General features: G+C 56.1%; 1 protein-coding gene across 1 annotated transcript in view; it reads right to left on the bottom strand.

Annotated features, from left to right (window-relative positions):
* IRF5 (interferon regulatory factor 5) overlaps positions 1–7,852 on the bottom strand; it is an 11,290-nt gene extending 3,438 nt beyond the window's left edge. The window contains exons 1-3 of the mRNA XM_046670664.1: positions 7,721–7,852; positions 2,115–2,320; positions 97–286 (exon numbers count right to left, since the gene is read on the bottom strand). Coding sequence (XP_046526620.1) covers positions 97–286; positions 2,115–2,309 — 385 coding nt within the window. The 5' untranslated portion in view covers positions 2,310–2,320; positions 7,721–7,852. The remainder of the gene's footprint in view (positions 1–96; positions 287–2,114; positions 2,321–7,720) is intronic.
* Between the last annotated feature and the right edge of the window lie 2,134 nt (positions 7,853–9,986).

Below are 9,986 nucleotides of genomic sequence, written 5' to 3'. Positions count from 1 at the left end.
GATCTAGCAGCATGTTCCCGACCACTACACACTGGAGGAGCCCTGGGCCTTCCTGCATAGCCTCCTAGGCATCCCACGCAGGGCCAGGCATGATACCTGCGGGAGCGGGGCCATTGGAGCAGACCTCGTAGATCTTGTAGGGCTGAGGCGGCATGTCCCGGGGCCCATCATAGATGAGGCGGAAGTCCCGGCTCTTGTTAAGGGCACAGCGCAGGTTGGCCTTCCACTTGGCCGGATCGGCCTCGTCCACCCCCTCAGTGTACTTCCCCGTCTCCTTGGCCCAGGCCTGGGGCAGGAAAAGAAGACAGGAGACCACAGAGAACCTCTCCCCTCACCAAAGCCCCAGCCCCTCCTGGCTGATGGGAGTAGCTACTGTGCAGGGAGACCTTCAGTGACACGGAGCAGAGTGGCCATGGCAAGACAGGAGACACGACACCGGTCCTTCCCAGCCCTGGGGTTCTGACAGACTAAAGGAAGTCTAGGTGCTTTGAAAGGCATCGCATTCTCTGCTCCTGCGAGGGTAAAGAGGACAGCCAAACATAGTGGAAAAGAGCATGGGATCTGGAGTGGGACTGGGTTTGAATCTGGGAACTACCACCCACCGGCTGTGTACCAGGGGCATGTCACTTTGCCCTTCTTTGCTTTGGTCTCCCCATCACAGTGCCCACCTCACAGGGTGGTGGCAAAACTGGAGGGTAGTGAGGACCGAAGGGCCACGGCTCTCAGAACTGTGTCTGCACTTAGGATGGGCTCCGTACACCTTTGCTGTTGGTATGATTATTTTGGGGTGCAATTTGGTTGATATAAGGATTACAAATGTTTCTACCCTTTAACCCAGCAATTCAACATCTAGGAACATATGCTAGAAGCATCCACACAAGATTCTGCAGGTACAAGGTTATTCAGCACTGTTTGTAAAAGCAAAAGACCCAAAATAACCTAAATGTCCATCAGTGGGGGCAGGTTAAATTATGGCCAATCCTTAGGACGGAATACTGGGTAGCAAGGAAAAAAAGGAGGAAGCTTTTGATATACTGACACATCACAGTCTTCAAGAAATATGAGGTGCGGGAGAATATGCATACGTTTATCATTTTGTGAAAAGTGGAGAAAAGGATAGGTACATACTTGCTTGAATACGCATAAAAACCTCTCAGGAGGGATAAACAGGAAACTGATAATACCAATTGCCTGGAGGGAAGGGGTCAGGGACCCCTGGGGACAGGGCTGGGAGGTTTTTGGAGTTTTGCTGTAAACCACTTTACACTTTTTAAATTTTGAATTGTGTGACTGTGTTACCTATTTAAAAACAAGAAATGAATTTGAAAAGAACCTTAAAGAGGTAAATATCAAGTGCAAAGACTAAGAAATACATATCCAAAGCTTTAAAAAATCAGGGTTCTCTTTGACCCAGCAATGTTTAATTCTAGGAAATAACCCCAAAGAAAATCATTTAAGACGTGCAAAGGGTAAGTGTTTAGAGGGCGTCCATGGCAATGTGGGCTTCAACACTGAAACACTGAGAGCAACCTAAAGTGTCCAAACACTGGGACTGGGAGACTGAACTGTGCTAAGCCCCTCCCATGGAACACTCAGTGGTCACTAAAAGTGACATGGTCCATGTTGGAGAGGAGAGCTCGTCCTGATGTTGGGTGGAAATACAGGTTATAAAACAGTATATCTGGTTTCATTCCAAGTTTGCATTTCATATACATACACATGCAGAAAAAAGAAAATATAAGCCAAAAATATTCATCATAGTTACCTCCTAGGGTTAAGATTCTGGGGGAATTCTGTGGTCTTCTCTTAGCGTATGTGTACACCAAATGTGCACACTGAACGTGTACTCACGTGTAATGAGGATGAGGCAAGAACAAGGAGGAGGAGGGGAGTGACAGGAAGGTCTCCTCGGGGCCCCTCCGTCCCCACCTTGCTCTGAGCACCAGGTTAAAAAGGGTATACCCTGTGGTTATGCCTGCATCCCCTTAGTCCTGGCCTGGGGTCACCTGCAGCAAGGCAGCTGGGAGAGTGGCCAGTCTGAGATATAGGGCAGGGTCCTCTTCTAGGGAGGAGGTGCCTCAAAGGTCGAAGCAGTACATCCATGCAGGGCTTACCTTGAAGATGGTGTTATCTCCATCCTGGCTGGGTCCATGCCGTGTGGCATGGCGCCAGGGGATGTAGAAGAGTTTCCTCTCCCCGTTGACCCACTGAAGCCCTGGGTACTGGCAGCTGTTCACCTGGGCCACCAGCCAGGGCTTCAGCCGCACGCGGCGGGGTGGAGGGGCGGCAGTGGGAGCAGGCTGGTTCATGGCAAAGGGGTCTGCATGAGAAAGCCAGAGGGGGAGCATCAGCAGATTTGCAGTTAGACACTCCCTGCTGCAGTTGGATGTAGGGGGCCGCTCAGGGGGCCCAACCGGGGGCCGTTAGGGCTTTCCCTTCGTCCCAGCACTCAGGGCTGGAGTCTCTCCAGTCCATCCAAGTGCTCAAGGCCAATTCTCTTTTCCATCCATCAGCTTTCATGGCACAGCATCACAGCATCTGTGCTTTGTGTTGAGGGGAAAGGAGGGAAGGGTTTACAGCTGTAGTGGATGCTGTGCGTACCCCACCCAGACATCCTTTACCAGACACGGCATCCATTCCCAGCTGCTGTGAGGCTGCATAGCACAGAGCTGCCCACCACCAGAGGATTGCCCTCAGCTGCCTCACTCCAGGCTAGGCCCACCCCTCCACTGGGGGGGATAGCCCACAGCCAGTGAGGGACTGACACACAGGGACAAAAGACCAATCCCCTTGCTTGAAGTGGAACAAATTGATGCTATGCTTGCTCCAGAGCTCCCCAGATGATTCCACATCCTTGCTTCTTCCTGCCCCACGCTGCTTCCCTCTCTCCCCTTCTCCAGAGAAGGAGAAGACTGCCTTCCAGGAAACCAGCCTAAGACCAAGGCAGAAGTTGTGAATGGAGGGAGGGTTTCTGAACCCAGTCCTCAGAGCTTCCTTTCTTCCTCAGTTTCCCTCCAGGGACGAAGCTTCCCTGTACCTGGACATCTGGAGAGAAATCCCATCAGCCAACTCAGTCTACCTCCTGCATCACCAGGAACGGCAGCCACCAAACTTAGATCTTGCCCTTCTAAAGTCATCAATTTCCTAGACTCTGGTTCTTCCCACTGACCATGCACTCATTCAGCACTTAGTAAGCACCTAATGTTTGCCAGGCCTGGAGCTGCATGGAGCTGTGGGAACGACAGAGGCAAGGTCTAAAGGTTCCCCACAGGGAGCAAGCACCACCTCCCTGGGTCACAGTCTCTGCCTCTCTAGTCCGGGGCCAGCTGGCCACGTGGAACCCCTGCCTACCCTGGCAGTTTCTCCCCGGTCCTTGCTCTTAACCTGTGAGCCTAGGGTCAGAGGCAGAAAGGACTGAGCCATCATTGATCCCTCCGCCTGAGACTCAGAAGGGAATCTGTCACTCAGCAAGTGAGGAACAAAGAGCCGAGCCAGGATAAGAAACCAGGCTGCCCCTAGCCCAGGGCTCTAGTTTCTCAGCACACGTGAGTAGGTGGGTGTGCATGTGTGTGTGCAAGAGGGCACACACTGCCCCCTGGACCATGCTTGTCTCCCGCTTCCTTGGTACCTCCATCCCCTCCACAAGGAAGGAGAGGGGGTGGTGGCAATGATGGTGGTATAGTGATGGGTGGGCAAGGGGTCTTTCCTGGAGGCCATGCTGCCTGGAACAAAGGTGATGTGGAGACAGGTGTCAACATTTGCCTTGCACAAGGTGGGCACGTCAGCACTCACACCCCACTCTCCATAGCATCACAGTGGCCTTGAACTCCTCTCTGAGATGAGTGGTTTGGGGCTCTTACTCTGCCTTGCACTGCCCGGCTCCCCATCCTGTTTACCTTCCAGGTGGGTGGGCAACCTCCTCAAGGGCAGGAGTGTCTCCCACTCTTTCCTTCTTCCATGTGCACACTCTCCCTAGTCCAGGACCCTGCCATTCGCTGGACCAAAGTAGCACTTAAGAAATACCAGCCCCTTGGGGGCTGGCCCTGTGGCCCAGTGGTTAAGATTGCGTGCTCTGCTTCAGTGGCCCAGAGTTTCCCCCGTTCGGATCCTGGACACTGACACGGCACCACTCATCAGGCCATGCTGAGGCGGCGTCCCACACGCCACAACTAGAGGCACTCACAACTATATACAACTATACAACTATGTACTGGGGGGTTATGGGGAGAAGAATAAGAAGAGAAAAAAAAAGGAAAGAAGATTGGCAACAGATGTTAGCTCAGGTGCCAATCTTTGAAAAAGAAAAAAAAAACAGCCCCCTGATACACCCCAGATGCTGGAAGCATTCCATCCTCCAGTGTTTCTCCCCTCACCAGCCCTGCTCTCTCCAGGATCCTCCTCTCACTCAAAGAGGGGTGAGGCCAGACCCAAGAGGAAGGCTGCCAGGGCTGTGACACAGGCCTGAGGGGGCAGGCCTGTCAAGGAAGGAATGGCTGAAGGACATGGGGTGTCCAGGTTAGTGAAGTGAACACAGTGGGGTGGGGATAGCCCTATCCTTAATACTTGAAGTACCACCACATACAAAGGGACTAGGGTTTGAGTCAACACCAGCACAGCCTCCACTGAGGCAGACTAGACCCAGGTTGAAGAAGAACTTTCTAACAGATAAGGCCACCCAACCACAGGCCAGGCTGCTGCCTGGGGGTACTTAAGCCCTGGTGGGCTTCCTGGCCTGCCTGTGTGAGGTTGATCCCCCTCTGTCATTCCAGGCCTGCTCCGGCCTTAGAGCACTGAGCCTCAGTTTCCCATGAAATTCCCTGCCCAGTACTCTTTTGGGTTGTGGCTGCGAAGAAGTCTCCATCTGCAGGCTTCTCCTCAGAGTAGTGCCCAGCTCTGGGCCAGGATGGGGGGGTGGGTGAGCTCCCAGCCCTGCCCCCCGGCCTCAGAAGACTGTTGGCTCAGTTCCCCTTTCGCACCAGCCTCCACCCAGCCCCAGGGGAAATGAAAGTGGCCAGACCGGACAACTCGGAAACCTGACTCACTGTGACTGGAGGAGGGAAGGGAAGTGGAGAAAATTCACATTTGGGTCCCCCAGACCGTATTCTCAATCTCTCACCATAGCCCATCTGCCAACCCTCAACCCTGCCGGCAGTCACTTTACATTTAGTGTGGTTGGCAGCATTGGGTAGCCCCACCCACCACATTTGCAGTTGTAGCCCCCTCAACCCCCTGAAAGGCCTTGGTCCTGGAACAGAGGGGCGATGGTCACCACCAGCAGGCACTTCTGGCTAAGTGAAGGTGGTCAGAGGAAAGCTCTGTCAACACAGAGGGGAAGGCAAGCTTCCCCGATGACCCCCCACAGAGGGTCATGGGGTGGTGCAGTTGGGAGACCGGAAGGGTCTACTGCTGCCCAGGGCAAGGAGGAAGTCGGGGCGAGTCCTGTCGCCTGGCCTGGCCCAGCAATGCTGTTCAAAACAAAGGTTTTGAAATGACAACTCTGGCCTCATGTCAGTAAGATGCAGCCGCTTCTGGCAGCCTAGGGAGGGGCTGTGGAGAGAGGCTCCCACAACAAGCCCTGCCAGCACCAAGGGACAGTCTGTCCAGCACAGAAGGGTCTTCAGCCTCAAGGGTTTGCCTGCAGCCAGGTGCGCCAGGACCAAGCTCAGGGTCAGGTTCCAAGGAGGCCTCCTCCTGCCCGGAGGCGGGCTTAGATCTGATTCAGACCATCCTAATGCCAAGAGTTCTGAATTTCAATGCCCTTGCACCCCATCTCAATTTTCCCTCCAGATAGAAGCAGTCGCCCTGATTCCAGGGGACCCCAGATGCAATAGGCAGTCCTCAGAAAGTCCCTGTTACATCTGCTCCCCTCTGCTAGGAGGAAGGCTTGATTTTCTATCAGAGGGCAGGGCTGACCAGGGGGTCTGCCTTGACACTTCACAGCTGAGCAGGTCTGCCCTCTCAGGGGCGAAATTTCTGCAGCGCCGGTTGACCTAGCCTTGTGGATTAGAGCCCTGGAAATGGGGAAAGCCCAAAGCGCCTGCTCCGGCTTCCATGGAAAACAAATTGGTGTGGGCTGCTGAAGACCTGAGGAGGCCCCCATAAGTGAAGCCTCTAGAGGGGCAGCCCAGGAGCCCCTGCCACAGTGGGACGCCCCACAACTCACACCAAGGCCTTGAAGTCCCAGGAGCCAGTCACCTGAGGAGCCTGGGACACTGCGCACCAGAGACCCCTAGGGAAGGACACTCTGCAGTCCCAGTGGCGGGCGGAGCAGCAAGCCCCTTGTCTGCATCTCCGGAGTTTGTTTGATTCACAGCGTCTCCCCGCAAACCCCACATCAAGCTCAGGGAGAAGGCAAGGGATTCCCTGCACCAGGCGAGACCCTAAATCCCGCCCCCTCCAGGTGAGTCGACCACACCCTGAGACAAGCTGAGGCTGTGGGGCAGCAGATGCGGCAGGAAGGAGCCTCTCTCGGCTTCCTCCCACGGGCACGGGCGGGGAACGCCAGTGCAGGGGGGAAAACCCCAAAGTAGGGCCTTTAGGTTAAAAAGGGTGGTTTCCCAGTGCCTCCCCAGACTTGCTGGGAGCCCCAGCGCCCAAGGCCCGACAGCTCGGGGGAGGGCGGGACTCTGCCTCTGGCCTGGCTGCCCATCCCGAGGGCCTCTTGCTTCCTCCATCGGCTCCGCCCGCGTCCTGACTGGTCCTGCTCACCTATCCCTGCTCCGCGCGCGCCGGGAGCCCAGTCCAGGCCCTGCCCGCGGCACCGCCCCCGCAGGTTCGGCCCCTGCGAATTGCCTGCGCCTCCCGGGCCAGCCCGCGGAGTCACCCGGGGGACGCTGGCTTAGGGTCTGCCTCTCGGACCGCTCCTCAGGCTGGCGGCGCCCCCGCCCTCTTCCTCGCCCTGCTGTGCCCCAGGGTTGCGGCCAGTCCAGGGAAGTTCCCCCGCCCCCGCTCCCAGGTACCAGCTCCGGCTCCTGGAGGCGATCCGGAGGAAACCGCGCTGGGAGGACGGCGCAGGTGTTCGCCGCCTCCTACCTCGCATGATGGTCACACTAGTCTCATTTTCCCTCTATTTTTAGACTCTTAATTGTTTCGTTTTTAAGTTCGAGGGAAGGACGTAAAGAAACTAGTCCAAGAAGTATTGCGCCCCATAGTACTCCACTGACAGGAGGGTCAGCGCCTCCTTTTCTCGGCCACGAATCAAAGGACAGCGCCTCTACCTGACACCATATTCCCAAACACTCTTTGCCCGAATTCCTGCCATTGGCTTTAAGATCCTGGGAGGATGAACCCCTTAAACTTCATCCTCTTACCCGAAAGGGTGAGGGGGCCCCGGGGAAGAGGGATGGCGAGCCCAGAGAAAAGGAGAATTGGGGCTCCCCCTTCCGCGGCCCAAGCCAGACTCCGGGGCCCTCCCCATCCTTGGCGAGGGCAAGACGGAGGGAGAGACGCAGCGGTGCCGCCGCCGCCACCCGGGCCTCCCGGGGCGCTTGCGGGCCGATGGCTGCGGTGCGGAGCACCCCGCGTTGATCGGGACGTAGGAGGCACCTGGAGGCCGCCAGAGCGCTTGGGTGCGCCACGCACTAGGCGCCCACCCGAGCTCGGGCGCCAGGCGGAGCCGGACGCGGACCCCTCCCGCGGGCGCGCCCCGCTCCAGTCCCCAGCGCGGCGTCGGCAGGTGCCCCGCGGGCGCGGGGAGGAGCGTGCGGCGGCCACGACCTACCTGTCTGCGGTGCGCCCGCGTGGCTGCGCCCAGGAGCACAGGCTGGGCGGCGGGGCCGAGCTGCCCTCTCCCGAAGTTGCGCCTCCAGCAGGTCCGCACGCCCGGCACTTCCGCGTCGCCCGCCCCCGCCCCAGCCCCAGCCCCCGCCCCCGGGCCGAGGCCGCGGAGCCTGGATGAGCGGACGGCGCCCCGCCCTGCCCCGCGGGGCCACCCTGGGGCCCCCGCATTGATCTGGCGACCGTGGGCCCCGGTTGAGCGTCGGGCCAGGTCGGGCACCCCTGCAGCCCAGAGCCTCCGGGGCTCTGGAGACCCCCGGCAGCGTGATGGCCTGGACCGACGACTGGGTTCCTTCGGCAATCTGGAACTGCAAAATAGTCATTCGACAACCCCAGCCCCCCACTTCCCCGTAGTGCTTGGCGGGGCCCGGGAGCTGCCCCAGCCCGGGACCTCTGGGAGCAGGATCGGTGCAAACACAGTCCATCAAGCAAGCCACGTAAGAGGGCGCGGCGGGGCGGACCGATGGATAGTCCGCAGCCCTCGCCCTGCCCGCCCGCGCCCCTTCCGAGGGTCACCCCAACGCTCAGCCACTGGTACCCGGACCCGGATACCCCTCCTCGACGTGCCTGCAGGCGAGGATCCTCAGGCCGCTCTGTCCCTTTCTAATTCTCACCTCCCGAGTCCACCTGCCCCAGCTTCCCCTCTCTGGTCGCCTTTGAGGCCTCTGAGGGTCAGCGCAGTGGTAGCCCGTCCCGCCTCTTCACTCACAGCTACTTGACCAACCATCTCTCATTCTGAACGTTTTTCGATTCCATAAATGGGCGTTGCTCTCCGGCCTCAACCTTCGCACGTCCTTTTCCCTCTCCTGGAACATTGTTCGCTTGGTAACGACGTCTCTTCAAATTTTCTGCTTCAGCATCACCTCCTCTGGAAAGCCTACCTTGACTTCACCTCCTGGGTCGGGTTCCCGAGCTCCGAAGCTCATCCTCGCTGGTTTCACTTACGATTTTAGTGTCTGATTCTCGCCTGAATCAGCTTACTCAGGGATCACTCCTATCTTTTAATTGTTTTCTATAGTATTTCTTACTAAAAACATTTTTAGAAGTTACTCACCTTTCCGGAGTCTCTCCCCTGTATACATGACATTAAACTTTGATTTTCTCCTGTTAAAAATTTTTTTTTAAATGAACAAAAATTTCAAGTTAGTTGATTAAATTTTAGATAGCAGCTAAAATACATAAGTTTCAGATAGTACTATTTGTCCTTTAAAGTTTAGAGACTGTGATTTTAACAAATCCAGCAGTATTAGTTGCTGAATCGGAGCTTTGACCAGCTCTCGCGGTCCCTCTAGGAATACCTGGGCTGGTCTTTACCCCTGATCTGTGTCATTTCGTTATGTAATGTCTTTTTTCTTCTCTTCTGCATCTCTCGCCCTCTCTCTCCACCCCCTGCCCCTAATATAAAATGGAAATATAATTATATATAAGCATTTTATTATTTGTATCTGCTGAGTATTTCACTATTTTTTAAAATTTAAAGTGTGCATGGGGAAAATGTGGTTAGGTAGATTGTTTTCAATTTCTTTCTGTAAAAATGCAACTGCTATTTAATTGAAAGTGCCCCCCCCCCTCCCAAAAATGGGAACCTTTTTCACTGGAGATCAATTATGCTTCATGGAAAACTATTCTATGTTGGTCCAGAAAATATATCTGGGGTCATAACCAAGAAGAGCCTTCTTTTATTGTCGAATGTCCCACATATGGCCTGAGGGACCATGAAACTCTAGGATTCGGCACGCTGCTCTCCCCGTCACTGTCCCCCTTGCTCAGGTGAGGTCCCCTACCGTGGAGACTCGGAGCCTTGTAGAGAGCCATGCAGGGGCTGTGTGGGGAAGGAGGGGCGCTGCCATGCAGCGTCCTTTCTGCTCTGCTGCCTTCCCGCTGAGTGACATTCTATGGATCTCAGTCCCTGTCTGTAAGGAGGTGATGTTAGCCAGCTAACTGCATTGGCGTGAGGTCAGCTCTGGGGGCTCTGCAGGAGCTCCGCTCAGCTCGGGGCCTATTTTGGTGGAACTGGGGAAACCTGAGCCAAGAACCGCTCTGGGCTTGAGACCTGGCATAGGGAGGAAGAGGCAGGGGCAGAGGACTCTTCCAAAATGGAATGGTTCCTCCCTCGGATGTGTCTGCATGAAGCACAAGCAAAGGAGAAGTGAGGCTACTCCCGACCCCCTTGCGACTCCCAGTTCCCCCCAGGGGGGCCAGGGTACATA

Source organism: Equus quagga, chromosome 8 (assembly GCF_021613505.1).
Source record: "Equus quagga isolate Etosha38 chromosome 8, UCLA_HA_Equagga_1.0, whole genome shotgun sequence".
NCBI classification, from domain to species: Eukaryota; Metazoa; Chordata; class Mammalia; order Perissodactyla; family Equidae; genus Equus; species Equus quagga.
The sequence above is the reverse complement of the archived record's forward strand: the minus strand, read 5'-3'. Positions and strand labels throughout refer to the sequence as shown.